The sequence below is a fragment of the Telmatherina bonti genome (genome assembly GCF_933228915.1).
Source record: "Telmatherina bonti genome assembly, chromosome: 7".
NCBI classification, from domain to species: domain Eukaryota; kingdom Metazoa; phylum Chordata; class Actinopteri; order Atheriniformes; family Telmatherinidae; genus Telmatherina; species Telmatherina bonti.
In genome coordinates this window covers 24,866,532-24,887,964 of record NC_136625.1, presented here as the reverse complement: position 1 = coordinate 24,887,964, position 21,433 = coordinate 24,866,532, and the positions used below count along the sequence as shown (strand labels likewise).

At 38.6% G+C, this 21,433-nt stretch overlaps 2 protein-coding genes across 2 annotated transcripts in view; one reads left to right on the top strand and one right to left on the bottom strand.

Moving 5' to 3' along the window:
- The window catches only part of LOC306758496 (neurocan core protein-like), a gene marked incomplete at both ends in the record, with an annotated part of 28,568 nt that extends 16,740 nt beyond the window's left edge, over positions 1-11,828 (top strand). Inside the window, 8 exons of the mRNA XM_079243823.1 lie at positions 2,616-2,732; positions 5,478-5,591; positions 7,191-7,242; positions 7,446-7,552; positions 7,986-8,068; positions 9,736-9,880; positions 10,868-11,050; positions 11,710-11,828. Coding sequence (XP_079099949.1) covers positions 2,616-2,732; positions 5,478-5,591; positions 7,191-7,242; positions 7,446-7,552; positions 7,986-8,068; positions 9,736-9,880; positions 10,868-11,050; positions 11,710-11,828 — 920 coding nt within the window. The remainder of the gene's footprint in view (positions 1-2,615; positions 2,733-5,477; positions 5,592-7,190; positions 7,243-7,445; positions 7,553-7,985; positions 8,069-9,735; positions 9,881-10,867; positions 11,051-11,709) is intronic.
- Positions 11,829-17,071: 5,243 nt separating this feature from the next.
- LOC306758278 (transmembrane 6 superfamily member 2-like) lies at positions 17,072-20,848 on the bottom strand (the record flags this gene model as incomplete). Its single annotated transcript, XM_079243559.1, has 10 exons — positions 17,072-17,281; positions 17,383-17,502; positions 17,617-17,709; positions 17,821-17,922; positions 18,445-18,569; positions 18,651-18,733; positions 18,819-18,922; positions 19,024-19,121; positions 19,188-19,294; positions 20,757-20,848. The coding sequence occupies 10 exons, from the start codon at positions 20,846-20,848 to the stop codon at positions 17,072-17,074; spliced, it is 1,134 nt and encodes a 377-aa protein (XP_079099685.1).
- Between the last annotated feature and the right edge of the window lie 585 nt (positions 20,849-21,433).

Here is a 21,433-nt window from a genome sequence, read left to right as displayed (position 1 = left end):
TTTAATACTGTTTTGTAAAAGAAAAAAGAAAGACATGGACATATTAATTTTTAAGTCATGCTGTGTGCAAAAAAGACAGGATTTGTGTTTATCTGCATGAAAAAAAAAATGTTTGGAGCCTAATGACAGTTCACAATGTGACTGGGTTGAAGAAAAAAGGGTGAAACATCCTTTAAGGCTGGCTGTTAATTTCCCCTGACCATGCCACTGCTGAATTTAGTCCAACAATTCAGTGTTTTTCCCCCAGTAGATATCTCTTATGCCCACCACAAGCAGAGATCACATCCCTGCCACAGTCTGATGATTAAGTTTGCAGCACAACACATATAAGCAAAGCTCCTGGCTGACCACCTGGCTTACTACCCATTTCTTGCTTGATAATGAGACCATGTACACGAAGCATCCTATCGCTGAGCGTTTAAAAGCCCCTGGGGCATCATGCTATCACACATTTCTATGCTAATATATTTTTGTTGCCTTTAAAAGCAGCTGAAGTTTAGGCCTTGCGAGCCACCTGCTATGGTACGAGAAGTCTGTGGATGGAAAACAGCTGTAAACTGTATTGACAAGAAGCCGAGGGCAACCATCTGGGCTGCAGGCGCTCAGTATGAGGGTTGATTGATTGACTGAGAGACCCTGGAGTCATGCGGGAAGAGTGCCATAAACACACAAACACACACTGATATCTTTGCTTCACAAACAGCAGAGGTGGATAGATGCACTTGGAGGAGATTGGACTTGAATAATGGCTTTCAGCTTCCTCCTCTTTTTCATGAACTCACTCCTGCTTTAGTCCAGTCCCTTGTGTTTGGAGTTTCATGGCGGTGGGAGTCAGTATTTGCTCTCCCGACTGGATCACAAAGCACTTCATCACTCACTTCAATCAATGGGAATTAAGATAAAATGGAAGCATAAGGTTGGGTTCAAAGAACTTCATTAGCAAAGCAGCTTGTTCTCACTTGTGGAATTGAACATTTCTTTCCACATCAAATTGTTTTAGACTGTTTCTTTTGGTGACATCTAAATTATGGTCAGTTTCTTGGTTTCTACTCTGTGGTTTCTTGACATCAAGAAAACACAACACAGAACATTTTTTGCTTTAAGTGTAATTCAAGTGTAAATTTAAGTGGGAATCATATTTCACACTTTACCAGAATTGTCTCTTCCTTGGCTGTAATTAGTCAAAATAACAGTATTGTGTAGATTGATAGGTAACATCTTAGTTACATTTTGCTGCTAACAGCTTATTGTCACAGTTGTTTGTGTCGGTGGTGTGCAGACCAGAGGGCAGTTCTCTGTGTCAGCTCCTTATAGAAACTATTGATTTTTCTGAACCACTTGCTTTAATGAACAACCAATCGTGCAAGGTTTATCTAGCACACACACTCACATGTGTTTGTAAATCTTGTTGTCATAACAGTTGATATTTGTCAAGACGCACCATGACCTTGACTGATGCGACGGGTGCGAGTGCACGTTGGTCTAGGTTGACGTACATTAAATGAAATGCATGGCTGGTTTTAGCACCTGACTTCAGCAGAATTCAAAGCAGTGAGCGTTACCATGCAACATTTATCATAGAGCTCAAGCTGTTGAGGGATCTTTCTCTGTGCTGAGTTCAATGTGATTGAAAACATTTAATTTTCTCCTTTTTATTGTTCCTGAATCTTTGTTTTGAATCATGCAGCAGCTTGATTATAAAGCAGAGGATGTGAGCTTGATATTTCTGTTCCTTGTTAATTATTGAAGAACCTTAGCCTTGGGGCTAATGATAGGCAAGGTATTGATTTTCAATCATCATACCATGAAAACACAAACACACAAACCTGTGCACGCAGACACCACCCCCTCCTAAGCAGCCTTCAGTGTCAAAGCCAGAACTAGCAGAACAAAGCCTCCCACAGCTGAGGTTTTGCTGCCAGACTGAACGAGTGGTGGTTTTCAAAACCCTTAAGTTGCTGTAATGAGCAGGTCATGGTGGGTGGGGGAGTGAGGACACGTGGTAGTGCGTCCATTGATATGGAAATGGTTGTTTGTGGAAGGAGACCACACACAAGCAGACATTTAGGGGGGTATGAAGCGCTCAGCGGGAGGTCTGTTCATTTCTGTTGAGGATGGCTAATGTCTAAAGTTCTCACACTGCCCATTATGCTGATGGAGTGAGCCGAGGCTTGCTTTCCATATGGTAACCATGACAACTGCGGCTGTGAGTGGATGGTGGGGTTGAGGCTCTATGGCTTTGGATACTTTTTAAAAGGGACAAAGGTGAAATGGATATTGCATGTGTTGTAGCTGCTGGTTTTGGCCGAACTTCACAGATGGAAATTCAGGATGCAACTCCTTCGTATTTTCTTCCTTAGTCATGCAATGATTTGATTTTTTTAACTAAATCTGAGCTGTTGTGAGAAAACTAAGTTTTAGTCACCTGTCTTTGGAAGGTTACATTGGAAATGAGTATCCCAGGTTCAGATATGAGGATTTATAAAACAAATTAATAGATTCACAAATTGTCTCCCATATTTTTCCCAAATATACCCCCTCCCCCTTCCCTCTCTGCCACCCACCCATACATGCCACCCCCACCCTCCATCCCGATGCTCCTCTGTCTCTCTTAGTTGAGTTGGAGCCCTGCGTGACAAACCCGTGTCTGCATGGAGGAAAGTGTCTTCCTCAGGGAACGGGATACAGCTGCTACTGTCCACAAGGATACGCTGGAGAGAACTGTGAGATTGGTGGGTGATGCCTACCCCCACCCCACCCCTCTCCCCGACACACACACACACATACACACGATGACATACAGACACTGTCACAACTTAATGTCAGCCTGAACAGAATGAAGCAAAGCTCTCTAACGGTCAATTGGCAGGTCAAAGGCCAAGCTGCCCCTCACAGCGTGAGAGGAGGTTGCATGGAAGATGGGTCAAAGTTTATGTTTAGACTGTCAGAAAAGAACCATAAAGTCCCTCAAATGTCAAACTGTGCTGCTTTTCACTTACATGTTTTTTTTTTAAATTTCATTTTATTTTAATTTTTTTCTTTTTTTTGCACAAACAAAAGAACACTGAAGTCATGCTACAGAGAAAAAGGAATTTCAGGGATATGTGACCTAAATGACTGTGCAACACAGAAATTTGTTTCAGCCTGATGATTTTTGCTTTTTTAACTTTTCATTAACAGCTAATAAACTTTAGCACACCTTCGTAAATACTTAAGGTCTCTTGCAAGCTTGCGTACATGTTGTAGAGTTAGGTCAGGGCCTCTTTTGTTTTTTATTTTATGCAGCAGTAGAACTTTGAGATTTAAATTTGCACCAAATACTGCACTAATCTTTCATTCCCATGCCCCAAACTTTCTGGAAAACCATCAATGGGAAATTATATTATGATGGAGAGAGACAAAAACAAAAGCATGAAAATCTCTGTGTAGAGGTGTAAATATTTCAGAAATGAAACTTGATATTTTACACACATTAGACATGTTTTCTTCAACAAGAGCAAAGTCAGGATTGCAAAGAACAACTGAAAGATAAAAATGGACATATGTGATGTGATTTTTATGGATACAGACCCCTTTACATTGGTTGTATCACTATCTGACACACAAGTATAAAACCTGTCTAACTTGTTCACCACAGTTACATGTTTAGGTCATTAAACCATTATTACATAAGGAAGTAAACACCTTATGAATAAATTAACCACATTTAGTGACATATTTGCTTCACGGTTTCAATAAAAAAAAGAGCGGGCGTACGTATATACCATGAAACTGACAGCTTATGGCCCATGTGTAGGTATACAAGGTTGCTTTGTAGAGTATTTTTAGCATTTGCAGTAAAATCTCTATGAGGAGCAATTTCCCTTCTGCATAATGGATTGGATGGACACTGGGATCAGATTTTAAATTTTGAGTAACAAAGAGCTGCGATGATTTTACAAGAAAAGAAAGTTGATGGTGTGTGTTCACCTGTGACTTTATCTGTCTTAAGTTCAATGAAGATTACAACACTGGAGTCTGTCATCTTTTATTTCTATTTATCTGGATGTCACAAAACAAGTTATGAACATACATTCATGATTGCTTTTAAATATACATTATTAGCGGTCAGGTTTTCAAACTAACATAAAAAAAATCAGCTAAAATGAAACATTGTCTCATCAGATATGTGTTTGGTGGTTTTCATTCAGAAATGTAAAATCTGAAATTGTTAAAGTTATATTTTATGCTTATTTGATTTTTCACTATTTAGCCTGTTGGAAGAGTGATAAACGTTATATGTAAATTATTTGCTTAAATCTCTGTTTTCAGTCTTGACATCTGTACTCAGCAAACAGCCTTGCTTTCATTTATTGATCTTTTAAGAGCTGCAAACAGATAAACAACCTCCACTACACAATTAAAGTCAGACATTGAAGATTTTGCTGCCTCATCGAAGAGTATAACAGAAAAACTGGATTTTCAAAACAGACTTTTCAAAGTGCCTTATACTTATTGCCTCACACTGACACATCGACACTCACTTTTGTGGTCAACCAAGCGCTAGTCCAGATTAATATTTAATTGTTTTGCAGCCAGAACTCAGTCAGTCTAATAATGAAATGTGAAAGTCTTAGATAAGGGTAAAGGTCACTTAGTTTGATCTGTCAGACACATTTAGCTCCCCGCAGCCGCTGACCTTCATCCCTGCTAAGCTTTTTTTCCCTGGAACTAAGCCACCATTTAGATTTGGGGAAATAGTGTGAAGTTAGTTTGAACTTGTGATTAGCTTTCTTGTTTCACTCTTGCTGTGAGTTTTAATAGATTCCCGCAGTCCTGAGGTGCATCTGTTATTATGGGTTCCAAAAACCCCCACTGCGGTGAAGATTGCATGCACTCCATTTACCATGATAAATTGATACTTATTGATCCCGGTAGAGGAATGTCGCTTTTCCCTCATTTTCTTACCCAGAGCAGTTGGAGAGCATGGACTGCTGTGGAGCAACAACCCTGAAGCTTGTTGGGTTTCTGTCGTTGCTGAAAGCCTCCTCAGCAGGGAGGAAGTCTGCTAAATATGGGATTGATCCTATGCCCTGTGGTCAATTTCAGAATGCTGCTGAATCATCCAAGTCTGCAGTGTAACTGCATGCATATAAAGGCAATGCAATGTGGAGGTGACACCTTGTCCTCGTTGCAGCCTTTTCATAAATAGAGACAATGGATGGAAACAAAAGCAAGGATTAGACATACATGGAGACAACAATACTGAAAGGTCTTTTAATTTCTTCCTTTTTAGAAAAAACAAGAAAAGTAAAAGTCATCACACTGTGTGTGTTCTCCTCAGTGTTTTTCAGCTGTAACTATTTTCAAACATTTCAGCATTTAAAGAATGACTAGTTCAGTTCAGTTTTCATGAGTGTCACTATAGCAGAATGCATGTTTTTATTTAAAACTTGATCTGTGACTGCTTTGTTCTCACTGCCTTATCTTCCCCGCAGACATTGACGACTGCGAGTCTGAGCCTTGTGAAAATGGAGGGACTTGCATTGATAAAATTGATTCATTCCTCTGTCTTTGCCTGCCAAGTTATGGAGGAGACACTTGTGAGAAAGGTGAGAAGGAGAGCATTGAATTGTTACATTGCTAACATGTTTGTGTAATTTTTTTTTTTTTTTTTTTAATGACTGACTTGTGTAACTCTGTTTAAAAGGATTTTTTTCTCACTGTGCTGGTGGAAATAAGCCGATCAGTGTGCAGCGTCTATTATTTTGGCATGTCATAACACAATATCACAAGACACATCTCTCTTCAGCTATCAGGAAATGCCAAAGGGCTGCAGGGTGACAAATGCTGAATGGATTTTAAGATACGTGAAACATTTTCTAAGCATCAGCTTCCATTTACACATTTTTTTACACTAAGAAAAATGCATGCTATTTGCCATTTCCTGCCTCTTGGCTGAGAACAGTAGATCTGACCTTCAGCTCTAAGCTGTAATGGAAATTTTTTGTCACAAATTGCATTAAACAGCCTGAGTGTAAACAAAGTCAATTCTTTAACACATCAAACTGACAAAAAATGACCAGCAGATTTATTTTCAAATACTTATCTTTCTCCAACTACTCCTAACTGCAGTTCAACCACAGATGTTTGGTAGTAATACTTCTTTTAAGCAGTGTTTTCACTGGTCATATGTTGTATGACCAGTGAACACGTAAACACGTAAAATTTTATTTTTAAGTTCATTACCATCAGAAAAATGATCAATAAAAGTTTCAGAGAGGCACTGTAAAAATACGCAGAACTACATAAATGAAATATTAAAGCAAATAAATGTCTTAATAATTGTTGAAAAAGGAAAATAATTGTTCTGCAGAGAAACAACTAAGGGAGAGCAAAGATGTTTAAATCTTTCTTCTAACTACTAAAAAGCCAGCTCTGTATTTTAACAGAAATACTTTTGATACAGTCATACTAGTACGGAAAAGAAAATATGGGATCCCTTTTAAGTAACCAAAGGGGCGTCTGTCAGCAATGAGCCCACAGAACTGGGTTGGCAGTCCATGTTACAACAACAACCAAAGCAAAAGGACTAAAAATAGGAGGAAATCTGGTCTCTTGAGCTTGTTCGGTGTGAATAATGAATGCAAACAAAGAGGAAAGATTGATGTGAGCATTTACATGGTACATGTATTATGTCAAATGCAAACATTCGCAACTGCTGATTCACCATCTCACCAGTGACAGTCATCTCCAGCTTCAAATCTCAGCTCTGTTTGTGTGAGAGTGAGTGTGTGTGTGTGTGTGTGTGTGTGTGTGTGTGTGTGTGTGTGTGTGTGTGTGTGTGTGTGTGTGTGTGTGTGTGTGTGTGTGTGTGTGCGTTGTGTGCTAGCAGTAAGGAGGATTAATGAAAACCTTTGCAGTTATAAATGAATGCACAGACTTCGGCATTATTAATGAATGCCAATAGTGCAGAAAGAGGGCCACATGTGCCGTGAATGGAAAATATGTGCATATAATTACAGTTCATTTATTTAGCTGCTCAAAATGACACCATCATATATTTTAGTCTTTATTTGCCAAATGAGACGGAACATTTCTGCTTCCTCGAATCTTTTACTGACTTTTTACCTAATCGTTATAGCTTTCTGCATTTAATTATAATATATGGGAGAAATCATTTGAGAGTTCTTTTATTTTTTCCTGCACAGATGTTGAAGGTTGTGAGCATGGATGGAGGAAGTTTCATGGCCACTGCTACAGGTATGATCCAAAATGCTTACAGTATTAGAACAAATGGAGTTACAATCTATCTGCCTCCAACCGCAGGTGCCTCATCCATCTGTGTTGCTTTTTTCTGCCCTTGACTTTTCCGTGATGCCCTCAGAGTACCACTCTGAACCATTTAAACCTATTTGGCTGCATAATGTATGAAATGTGTATTTTCATTTGCATTTGTTCCATAGGTACTTCACCCACAGACACACCTGGGAGGATGCAGAGAAAGACTGCAGAGAGCACAGTGCCCACCTCACTAGTGTCCTCTCCAACTCTGAACAGGAGTTTATCAATGGTATGAGTGACTGACTGTGTTTAATTTTGCCGTAATCTGTTCAAAAACATCAAACTTTTCTCAACAAAAGCAAAAGACTAACAAATCACTTACATTTATTTCAGCACAAGCTCAACTGTTCAGTCAAATGAAAACATGAAAAATAAAAAATAAAAATAAAATTGTAAAAATAAATAGTAAACATTGTTATTAAAAATAAATTGTAAACATCCTGTAGCAAAGTCAAGGTGCTTTAATGTGAAGAAGGACACAAAGAACCTACATTTAGAATATGATGCAGGGAAATAAGTGTCAGACAAAGTAGGATAACAGGACATGAAGTTGTATAAGAGGGGAAAAAAATGACAGAAGAATAGATACACAAAAACAAGCAGATCTATCCATTGCCATGTTAGTGTTAAAAGCATGTTTGGTATATTGTTCTTTGTTTCAGGTCTTGGTCATGACAATGCCTGGATTGGTCTCAATGATCGCACAGTGGAGGAAGACTTCCAGTGGACTGATGGCAATGATCTGGTCTGTCAATAGTTTTCAGTTCATGAGAATCTTTTTTTATATATATATATATACCAAGTCTTTAAAAACCTCCAGTTCATTCAAGAATATTTATGACCATAAACAAATCCAAGATAAAGTGATGAAACATGTAGAGTAATTGATTAAAACTTAATGGCTGAATAAGAGGTTGATTATTCTCTAGACCAAGTAGTTTTAGTATGCGGCAACATTTTCCACAAGATCAGCATCTACAGATGTTTTCACAGACGCTCAACAAATCAAGTCAACAGACAAACCTGCACAGTTACAACAAGCCTGTAAGCAGGATAACCCCTAAAGAAGCAATACGGCATCTCATGCTAACGCAAGCCCTTTCATCTTGTCTTCAAACCCACTTTAAGTGTGTAGTGGTGTGTGTTTCTGCAAACAGATGACACTTTACTTTTACTGTAGCAATCACAGTTTCATCCGTCTGCTCTCTAAGTGTGCATGTCCAACATACACACACTATGGCTCGCAATCCCTCTCTTGGCCATAACCCTTCTTTTGCAATGGTAAATTACACCTTTTCTTTTAGAAATCCTTGTGTTCCAAAGGTGCTTTACAAAAACGGATAGGGTGACTTAGGTCAGATGGATGCTCCCAGGGTAACATCTGCAGGTCAGCGTGTCTGACGGGCATCTGGGCCAAACCCATTTAAGACTTTAAAAGCAAGTAGGATTTTTAAATCAATCTAAAACCTAACAGGAGGTCGGCATAGGGAGCCAAGCTGAGGGGTGATGTGCTTGTGTCTTTTTGTCCCAGTAATGAGTGTAGCTGCAGCATGTTGAATCAACTGGAGATGATGGACAGAGCTCTGACTGCTATCTGATTGCAGCAATTTACAGTAGGCATGGTGAAAATAGGGCAACAAAGCCTTCCAAATCCCCCAAAGCATTGGTTAAAGGTCTAGATTACCACAAACTCTTTGATCCCTAAAAAAAAAGAGGGATCTTACCAAGGAGAGGAACAGACATTTAACCTTATACTGAAAAAAAAAAAACTTATACAGTCCAACTTGGTAGAATGAGTTTTTCAGGAAAATTCTAATGATGCATCACCTGCCAACAAGGTTATTATCAAATGTGTGAGGATTTTGACTTTTTGTAAGACTTTGTGATGTAACCATGATTGCAGAATTGTTGAAAAAGGTTTAATTTCTCTGATTTGTCTGTTGCTGGATGTCTTTTGAACACTGTTCCTGCTCCTACTTACTCTTCAAAGTTGAACAAGAGCGGTTTGGTCAAGCTTGAACGTATGTTTGCAAACAGACACTGAAAACTGCATCTCTGTCTGCCTTGAACTGACATTTATCACCAGGCCTGTGTGGATGTGATTTAATAAGCAGCCAAGCAGTGGAGTTTTTATGACTGCATTTGGAACAGTGCATTTGAGCAACGATACAGTAAAAACAGAAATCCAGAAATGCTGTGTAAACTATTTTGGCAAAGAGTTTTTCATTTTCTATTACAACATTTTCCTGATATATATGCCAAGTCACACACAGTCCTCCACGTTTCATTTATGAGAAAGTACCATTTTAATCTTTTCTTTTACAAGTGAAATGAAAAAACAGATAATTTCCAGTTTCACAGTACCATCATGACAACAAATGTAGCTGACTTCTTAGTCTTGCTAATATGCAGGTATATGAGAATTGGAGGGAGAGCCAGCCAGACAACTTCTTTGCAGGCGGTGAGGACTGTGTGGTGACCATCGCCCATGAGGATGGCAAGTGGAATGACGTGCCCTGCAACTATAACTTGCCCTACATCTGCAGGAAAGGCACAGGTACTTTGTTTGTCTATGCATTGACAGAATGTTCTTTCTTTTTTCTGTTTAATGAATGATAATGTTTTCTCAACATGTAGAAGGTTTAATAATCATTTCATAAGCAGGGACAGTGTGCATGCTTCTGTGCGACCAGCTGGCCACCTGTTAGTCATCAGTGCTCATCATCACCTCTCATTCTTTGTATGTGGAAAAACACTTTTTGTCCACAAATCATCCCGTGGTTATCCAAACTTAAACATCACTTGCTCTTTTCCTTCAGCAAAGTCAACACAGCACATACTTCAAAAATTAATGACAAACACAAACTTAAGTGAAGATTGTGATTCAGTTTAAAACACGTATTGATTTCTTAGAGCAATCTCAATCTCAATCTTCCTCTTATTGGCGTCTCTGGCTCCACTTACACTCAAGCAAATTACAACTCTGAACTTGGAGTAATAGCCAGGCTCACAAACACCATCTCAAATTCCTGAATTGTGATTTGCCAGGTTGTCTTAGTGCTTACCCCCACACCTTTGCTCAAGGATTTAACCAACCTCAATAGGAATGTAGTTAGCTTGTAGGATGCAAAGGAAGCACAGTGAAGGCATAAAGCTAGGTCAGGAGGCTTAGGAGGGGGAAAGTGAAGGGTACAAGAGGGACAGGGAAAGAGGGATTAAGCAGTTTAAGAGCGTTTGTTTGTCTGGCTCTGTGATCTGGCTTTAGTCCCTGTCTTCTGAAAAGATAAATTGCCTCCCTCTGGCTTCACCACAGCCTCCTCACCATCGGTTGCAAGAACAAGTCTGCCATCTAGAGGCAACACACCCAAAGCGTTGCCCCTTGAATTATAATTTTTCACACATGTTCATTATGCATTATTGCTTTTTTCTAACAAGTTCCCAATATTTGACAAAACACAGACAGCTATAATTATTACATCACCCTCTTTTTGACAAGAGTTTAATCTGGATGAGTAATATAATTCAATTTTATTTTATTTGGCAGTGTTATGTGGGACCCCACCAGCAGTGGAGAATGCCCATTTGGTAGGTCGGCGGAGATCACATTATGACATCCATTCAGTGGTGCGCTACCAGTGCTCTGAAGGCTTCTGTCAGCGTCACATTCCCACGGCACGCTGCCGGGCCGATGGGAGCTGGGAGCGACCCAGGATCATCTGCACAAAGTGTGAGTGTGAAGTTTAAATCTTTTTTATGTCAGGCAATTTAATTTGGAGGAAATATTTGCATGCCTGTGTATCGTCATTTGTGTAGGGGGTTGCTTTTTCTCTGTACTCTTTGGTCAACACAATCACAAATACTATCGCTTCATATAATAATTTGTGTCATGTTGCTTTCAGCACTTTAATATGACCTGAATGTTGATCATAAGGTTGCTGATGTTCAGAACAAGGCTTGTAGTAAACAGGATTCTTGTATTTTGATCACTGAAACTACAATAAAACTGCAGACTGGTGGCTTCAGGGTCTGGGCACTAACAATGAACTGCAGCCAGTCCAAGAACTAAGACAGTAGACAATTTTTTAATGTCCTCCCTAATCTAATTTAATCTAAGCCTTGTGCTTTCAAGTGTAAAAGAATAAGCATAAAAAAATCATTTTTATTCCACAGCATGTCTTCTTTGGGCATCATACAAAGTACTTTGGGTGCCTTGAAAGTGCTATATGAATTTATTATTATTTTAATGCACAATTAAATGGATAATTATGCATGTTTAATTTACCAGAGTTCAGGGATCTTACACATGCATCTTTGTTCCTTTTGTTTTATTTCTACAATACACATTTAACACTGACCAGGAAAAACACCTTTCTTCTCTCCCTGCAGCTCGGTGCTCACACCGATACCGACGCCACCACCACAATCCACACCATGAACACCGCAAAAACCGGAGACATGGAGGGGAGGGCCATAAAACCAGAGAGGATACACACAGCTACTACTGAACCAAATAATACATCTGCAAATGCCTAGGTGCTAACCATGGCCCATAAAGACAGACAGTAGTTCACATGACTCCCATCTAGTTTCCTGCTTCTTACCACGCTCCCTGCTTAGCTTCATTCTTCTTCATATATAAAATCATCTTATTCTAAGATAAAGCTTATCCCATAATCCCATTCTTGAGTTTGGTTATTTTGATGCTTTCTTTAACTGAGGTCCATGTGAACACTTACAGCTAAACTTACTCTTAATACCCTCCTTAATATCTCGGTAGAGTAACTTCTCCACCTGTCTAACAAACTAAAACCCTCTCTTTGCCTGTCAGATTTACAGCAGTGTGTGAGTGTGTCTGAGTGTATGCATGTAAGACAGAAACTTAGAGAAGTACCACTTTTTTTTTGTGAAGTTTGCTGTTTTGACATGAAAAATAACTTAGTATTCTGTTTGCACAGACAGCAGTGATACGAGATAGTGTTTCAGCCCTGGCAACCCTGAGCTGTTTGTAGTGTACTGTAGTTACTTTTTCCATAGCGCACCTGAATAACTAGTCAGTTTTATTCTACTGATATGCTTTTTTCTAATATTTGCTGTTTGTGTAATGTTACTATTTATTATGAATCATTTGTTAGTGGAATATGCTTACTTTTCTACTTATACTCCAGAGAGCAGGTGTAACGACATTTTTTCTATACCAGTATGTAAGTCCAACAGTCACTCAGTAACAAAAGGTATTATTTCATTGCCTCTAATTGCTGTATTGTACATATTGTGTTGTGTGTTCCTGGCTGATGCCTGATCAATAGTTGGACCTTGTCTAATATAACAGACTTACCCAAATCCATAAGAACTCACAAACACAAATGTCCCATTCATTTAGATTCTGTGAGTGGGATAGTAAAAGACCTTCTTGAGATGAACATTTGATTGTATCAGATTTGGTAAACACCTTCAATCTTTGCACGGCTGTATTTACACAATGCGTAGAATGTCACTATTTTTGTCTTTGGTCCCTTTGATATTTGATCGGTCATCCACTTTTATGTTGTTCTTATGACTTTTTGTCCTGCTGTTGTATTCCATTCTTAATAAAGTAAATAAAATGAACATTTCTGATTTTTTCATTTTTAAAAATTTATTTAAGCTACATTTTTATTTAATTCCTCTTTTGCCAGCATAACAAGATCTGTACTTGTTAGAAGTTGACCAAGTAAGATTAGCTGATTTCCAAATAGAATTTGATGAGAAATTCCTTCAATGTGTGAGGCATGTATGCTTCTAAACTTGGGAATTAAAAGGACAAAGATTTGATTAGATGTGTTAGTTTTTTTAACCAGACAAAGTTATAAGAACTGGTGTTCTTATAATGAATTAGACTTGATTGTATTTATAACTGGACTGTATCTAATTTAACTTATACTGAACTTGTTTATCCACAAAACAACAGAATTACTAATGTTAGAAATTGGCACAGCAACAAAAAACTGAAATGTCAGTCTTATAGTGTCAAAACAGCAAAGAGCTCAGAGCAAACATTCCTCTATGTGGTTGTAAAGACAACTATCACAACACTCATAACAGACAAAAATCTCATCTCCTTGGGGGTTATTTTCAGTGGCAAAAGACCTCTGGTTCTGTGAGAATCAGACATAGCCCATGTGCTACGTTCTTCTGAGTTCCAAACTGTATAAATATATTTAGGTTAGGGGACTTTGACAGCTTTTGGAAAAGAGAAAACCTTCTTTGTACCACAAGCTGAAACACAAGCCAAAAGTATAAGTGATTCATTTTTCACAGATGGAGAGCTTTTCTGTTAGAGTTTATGCTCATTTCCATAATAGTGGTCAAAAGGCCATGTTTTAAACTACATTTACATAATATTTATTACAAAAACAAAACCGAAACAATAATAATAATAAAAAATAATACCAGTAACAATAATAATAATAATCTGAAAGTCATCTCAAGGTTCAGCTGAAATTCAATTAAAATCTATATAATTTGTATAAAATATACCATGTAATTTAAAAAATAGCCTAGTTACCAACTTTGGAAAAACCAGCAGAAAACATTGAATATTAAGTTTTATTTAATCTTGATCTGAAAAAGAAATGGTCCTCTTGCAAAGACTGACTCAGAGAGGGCTGCCATCTGATGCTCTGATCTGATTACTCTTCAGAAATAAATACACAAACTTGTTCAGTGGTTCATTTGCAAAAATTTAAAAAAAAATTGTAAACTGAATTTTCATGATGAGGTACTTTCCCTTGCTACAATCAGTTGTAGAATCCACGGGTGTATCACTTCAGACACTTGGGATCTGCAGAATATGATGCATAAAACTTCTGTGCCAAGGTTTGATCTTTGCATTTTAAAGGTTTCTGGAGCTGACTAACTTGGGGAATACTCTGGTATTCTTTCACAGATGTACATTTAACAAAATCTTTTCCAAGTTTACTTCTGAAATTAAGACACTTTAAGTAAAAATACGCATGTCAGCAACTGTGTTGGATAAAGTGCTTTATCCATCTAAATAAACACAGAAACCAACAGGCTTTATATGGCCATATTGCTTACAGGTAAAAAGATAGCAGGATCACTCTGAAAGACCATAGACCTCCGGAAACTCCCTACTCTATTGCCAGCTAAAGATTGTTTTTTAAGGAAGCATCTGGGCTGACAGCTGTGCTCCCCATACAGCAAATCTGTCAAATCATTATCTTTACGATCTGAACAGCAGCACATTTCTTTTCATCTTAGAAGCTGAAACATTTCCAATCCAAATACTTAATAGAAAATTTTGCACAGATTCTTTCATGAAAACAAGCTGGAATGTAGATAAATATTTTGTAAATTACCAGGTTGGTAAACAAGTTATCCCAAGGAAGATAATACAGTTAAGTTCGCTGCCAGTTAGGAGACAGTATAACTGTGTTTGCATTGTCTTAGTCAGCCTTTACTAACAGTCTACACAGCTGAGTCGGCATAGTCAAACAGCTAGACTGTGATCATTTCAAGGTATACTACAACACTTTGCCCTTCTTAATTCATTACAAACAGATTACAATGGATTTTATGTGGATATCAGCAGCTAAATCCCCGGTTAGCAAAATCCTATGTCTTCTCAGATGGAAATCGATCACAGTGGAGGGATTTTCATTTGTCAGACTTAAACTGGAAATGGAGTGTGACAAGATTACAGTCTGGTGTCTTGTTAAAGCATGCTAAAGAAAGAAAAATGGCCACAGATTAATAAGTATTTTATTCAATTCCCTTTAAAACACTGAAGGTTAGATTGAATACCTAAAAAGGAAAAAATACTGAATATTTTTGCTCTCATTAGAAAACACTATAAATTTTATTCAGCATGTGAATATTTCATGTTGTTACCCAGGGTAGGCAGGGTCTACCCAAAACAGAAAGGAATAAATTGAATTATTCCATTTTAATAATTTCTTATGTTTTGACTTTTTTATCATTATTTTCTTTATATATGTAATCTTTCAAATTATAATTTCATATAGTCTGTATACCTATTGATTTTAAAGTGATGGTATTTGGTGCTTTTCATGGGACATAAAAACAACAACAGCACCTCCTGCTGGCCAGCCAGAGAAGCTGCACAAGTAACTCACTCCTCCGGCCAATCCCACAACTACTATCGGTGCTGCTCTTGTTCGCGCATGCGCAGTCAGTTTCCCCATATAAAACTCATTTACGCAAAAAAGCAGGAAACTACAATGTTTTTCCTTTTTATATCGCTATAATATGCCAATGGTCTGCATACATTCATACATTGATTCACAGAGAATTACTGAATTGATGCTTCCCTCTCAAGCTATCTGACAGACGAACCCGGCAAGCCCCCCTCAGAAACACTTTTAAATGCACTCAAAAGGGGGGGGGGGGGGGGGGGGGGGGGGGGGGGAAGGAATATATATATATATATAAAAAAAAAAAAAGCTCGTCTTTATAGAAAAAAAACGTGAACTGGTTGCCATGATGCCAATGAGTTAATTGGAAGAATCTAGAGACTGCTATCGAATTTTAAATGATGTCTTAAGCAGACACTTTCCTGTCTACACATACATGTTTGGCGTTTTCGTCGCAATTTGAGACTACCTGCCTACACAACCCTGGAGGGCACGTGCCTGACAATAGCAACTATCTGTGTAATAGACTCGTGACAAATGTGACATGATTATTTGTGCGTGACCGTTCACCTACATCCAGAGTTCACATCTTATCAGTTTGACTGCAGCAGAGTTGAGTTGCAGTGTTGGATGACATCACAGCTGGGGACAGTATTGACCACAGGGGTCATAGTGCAGTGAAACCACTAAACCAGTTTGAGAAAAAAAATGTATTTGTTTAAGTTTAGAGGCACAGAAACGCATCAGATAAAAAGCTCACAGACTGAGTGTACCTTCAACAAGATCAATGCAAATGTAATTCAATCAAAAAGTTACACTGATAATAAGAACAGTTACAATAATAACAAGAAAAAGAAGAGTTGCAAACTAAACTGCTTAGTTACAGACTTCTTACCCACATGGACAAACACACACACACACACACCCCTCATTTTGGTTGTAGAAATAGTGACGAATGGCTAAAATTATTTAGGGTATTTTGACATTTGTAATTTTGAGTTAATCAACCCTCATGCTTTGTTTTTATCAAACTGTCAACGGGGTCATGTGAAGCCTGAGTTTGTTATTTTGCTTGTCAGCAGCTCCACTTATCCAGAGCATCCTCTCCACAAGTGTTATATTCAGTTCATGCAAGATGAGAGCAGTAATGGTAATCACTGATCCTGGCGATTATATATGAGGTAAATTTACTAAAATCTGTGGAGTTTTAGTATGGAATCATATAGGTTCTCTATGCTTCTTATTTCTATATATAGAAATAAGAAGCATAGAGTAATGCTGTGCATTGTGACATTTAGGATCCAAGTTAATAGTCTATGCTTGAGGAGATATCGGCCAGGTGTCTGAATGAATCACCTGAAAGCTGTATGATCTGGCTGCAGTCCTCACCTCCATCAACAGCTCTCTTATCAGGGCTCAACAGTCCATGCAGGGAGTGTTGTGTGAAGGGGCTGATTTTGAACAGTTGAGTCAGAGAGCGTTTCTGGATTTCCTTTGACTTTCAGGGTGGAGAATGAAGATTAAAAAAGTCCCCCAAAAACACTTTCTTGTCATGGCATGAAGCATTCCTCAGCATTGGGCAGCTGGTGTGCTCTCTACTTTTTCTTCTTCTCATTCTTGGTTTGTCCCTTAGGAACAGGTGTCATAAAATGAGCAGGGTTTGTATGGCAGCGCAGGGCTAGGAGAGCTGGGGCAACTCCAAGCAGCACATTGAGGGCGATGACAGGCCATCGTTTGTCCGCTGGGGCTCGGTAGGTGAAGGGAGTGCGGGAGTGAAGAGATGCTCCAATATGACACCACTGGGTCTGGACAGAATGGCGGCGGGAGAAGGGGAAGGTCAGCATAAAGCCCTGAATTCTGTCATTTCAAGGAACATCATGAACGTCAAAGACACGGGTCTATTTACCTGAACCATAGCTCCAGCAAAGAAGATGGTCCAGTCCAACATCCAGCGGCAGCCGGGTGTCTTTAGGCCGTAGATGAGGACAGTGAGCAGGGGCACCGCATAGAACAAATACACCAGCATCTAAAATAAGTGGAACCACTAAAATCAGTTGTTTTAAACAAGAATAAAAAATACACTGATTTGATCACATTGTGATGCTTTTTTATCAAAGTAATGTTTTTCCTCTTGACTGACCATAATCCTGGGAAACCCAACTGGGTCTTTGAGGTATGGCTCATACTGATAGATGTAGGTAAAACAGATGTCAAGAGGACAGTCCAGCACTACCTGAAGTGAAACAAAAAGATATGTTCAAACATGTGCCCCTATGTCTGGATGAGTGCAATCAGATACTTGAGCCGCAAACAAAAACAGTGAGACTCGCGTAGCTTTACTTACCAAACCTCTGAAAACAATGAAGGCCATGGCACCCAGTGACAGGAGTGACAGAAGCAGATCCACAGGTCGAGACAGCAGACTCTTCTTCTGCTCCGCAGCAATCTAGTCAACACACACATTCATAGGTAATTCTACTATGTGTTTACTAACATAAAATTAAAAAGATGGATTACTGATTACCTGATATTGACATTACAGATAGAAACCAGGGTAGGCTACTGAAGATGTTTGCAAAAGAAAAACTTCCTTTGAACATTTTATGGTTCAATTTTGTACTTATTAAAGCTTAAAATTCAAGTTAAGTTCTAAGTTTTCTGTCATCTTTGGTTTAAAGAGGCAAAACAGCTAAATTTGTTATTCATATTCTTTTCATTCTCTCATTTAAAACCGGTTTCAACATCTTGCCAGAATTAAGAGAAACAATTATTGCAAAACATATTTGGGATCATCCAGAGACTAATCTTGTTCAATGTTACAGTTAGTTTGGATTTTAAAAAACCAACTAAACACCAAACATGTCAAAATAGATGACCTGCAATACATCTGCAAACATTTAAGATGAACACCTCACTCTGTTCTGTAGATATATTTGTTTAAATTAAACAAATAACTACTGAGAGTTACCTTGTCTGCTGTGATGATTGGCATCTCCCTCGGTCTGCTAAAGAGCACAGATGCTGCCCAGAAAGGCAGCAAAAAGAAGGGAACGTTCCTCCAAAAGGCTGGTCGAATGTTAGACCCATACTTACCTGAACACATGAACGCATTATAGTTACGAACAAAACTGCAGTTCTGAAAAGACAAAGTTTTAAAATGTAGGCATCTCTCACCAATGACCACGCCTGGGATGAAAACGATTTGATGGGCGATGGAAGAGCCAGCCCACAGCAAGCCCAGACTTCTGTAGGACTTCCTACATGGACACAAAATCAAGAGGATTCATTAAAAGTCTGAACACACATTGGATAGGTCATGACAGTCAGGATGCTACGGTTTACCCTGCAAACATGCGGTGGATAATCACGAGAAGAAGGGTGAAGTGCACAACACCCTCCCAATAAGACATCATCACAGCATAGGCAGTACTGAGGTGAGGCTCGCCCTGACAAGAAAAAGCAACAGTTAAAATAAAAACCTTGCAATGCAACTTTTAACATCTTTGCCAAAGAAACAAGAGTACAAGTTCAGCCTTGCCCATCTTACCATCTTAATGTAGAAGTCCATGAAGCCAGAAATGAACCCATCTTGCTCTAGAGCATTGGTCAAGCCCACCATGCAGGTAAAGCAAAACTCTGCAAATACTTCACACATACACACATAAGCACAATTAAATAAGAACACTTTGTTTCACACAAATGTGTTCGTACCATAAAATAAAGGGTCCACTTTTGTCTTCTGCTGCACTGTGAGGAGGAGGAGGAGGAGTAGAACAGATCCAAGGATAACCATTCCCATTCCCAGGATAGGAAGAGGTCTGTAGACACAGAGAATCTATTTTTCTGTATTTTCTGTAAAATCTGCAGCCTTCAAGTATTTGATTGTAAGCTAAAGCACTGAGTCCACTGGTGGACTGGATCATTTAATGAAATAAAGAATAAAAACAACAATATTTAGAATAGTAGGAAAGAATTTAGCATTTTTTTAAGTTGTGATTTTGGCAAAAACTCCTAGAACTGACTGGGTCAAGCTGAGCAATTGGTCAAAACAAGCTATTTGGATACTCCATTCACAATATGCCAACTTTCTGACAAGTTGCATAAAGAGTACATAAAAAAATATATCCAGCTGAAGTGCAGATTTTGCACATATAATCAACAGATTAATGTCCAAATCCTAAAATAGGACTTCAATTGTTTTGTTTGTTCTGGACAACCCCTGCCAAGCTTAAAATCTCACCTGGACCCCATGAGAGACCAAAAAAGAGGGAAAAAAAGACAATATCCAGCGTAAACTGACCTTTGCCAAGGGAAACCTCAGATAGCAAAGACTAAATAAAATTGTACTTCCACATACTGTATATAGCAACAATACTATCTTCTTGATCAGAATGCAGTCTGCATAAAGCAATGTCTCACCAGTTGCCTTGATAACTGTATATACAGACTTTTCCACATTTTATGACAAACTGGTGGTCATAAAACCAACAGATGTAACAACTTAGCAATGCTAAACAGTCAATAATGTCATAAAAAAATCACTTATAAAACTTGTGAGTTGGCTCAAAGTAAGTTTTTCATCATGATCAATGGGTTTGTGCAGCAGTGATTAGAGCCCCAATACAGTTTCAACCTAAGTAAATATTGCTGATAACCATGATCTTTTACTAATTATGCTTTACTTTTACATTAAACAGCCAATTTAGTTAATAATCAGGCCTCATTTTCACAAATCCATGGTCATTGGGAAACCGCAGTCCTGCAGGATTAATGTTTCCCTACTCCAACACACCTGATTCACATCGAATCAACTTAATTCAACAATTTATTAAGATCTGCACAGTTCCTCAATAATTTGGAAAATGTCTGAAACTTGAAGGCCAGCAGTCCTCAAGGACCAGGGTTCCACACACCGATTTAAAGAGTGTATATTAGCTTCATTAGCTAAATGGTTTGTTAGTACACAAAATGCGTGATATTATCATCCTAATTCATGATTAACGTAGTCTTCTTGTTAAAAAAAATAAATAAATAAATAAAATAAATAATAAAATTAGAAATTGGAGCACCTACACAGATCTATAAACAGACAGCACCAATTTGCTTTGGATCTATTTTGGACTACCATTTAAATTTTACTCATTACTCCTTTTGTTTTTTTGTTTCCATTTGTCACAGATCACTTATTTTTCTCAAGCTTGTGAGGATCCTGATCCTTTCAGCAGTAAAACCAGCGTGCCCCGCCTCCATTCATGCAGCAACCTGCGGCCGCAAACTTACTCCTGAAACGCAGAGATGTTGTTCATCGTGAACAAAACTCCAGGAGCCAACAGAGAGATCAGAAATACGCTGACTTCAGCTGGCGGCCTCATTCTTGCAAACGTGTTCCTTTAAAAATCCCGGATGACTTCTTAAATAGCTCAGAAAGAAATATTCCCAGTTAAACGCGTTTATTGGCCCGGAAACGAGGCATGTCAACTCGCAGCTTTCAGTCCGTCGCAGCCGAATGAAGGAGAAGATTTAAAGGAGTGTCACTGGTGGCCTTTTGATCTGTGATGAAGCAACAATGGTGCTCCAACACGTCTGATATAAAGCAGCATGTTTCAAAGTTCACCTGAGGGCTCCTCTTCGTCCTCCTATGCATAACTGAGAGCCTCTATGGCAGCACGTTACTGCCCTCTACAGGCTGGTTGAGTTGACGGTTGGTACTTTTATTTCCAAAGGTTACAGCGTGTCAGGCGAACATTAAAGGTGTATTTTCTCTTCTGCAATGCTGTACTAGGCTCCGTCTTCATTTGTGTCCATCTCTCAGAGTTACAGTCCATATTTCAGCCTCAGTTACAACACTTTTGCATGCAGTGCGTCAGTGTTTTCACACGTTCGTGGCCCTGAGGTATGGAAGAGTAAAAGTGCCACAATGTCTTAATTAAATACATAATCAATTAATTAAATAAATG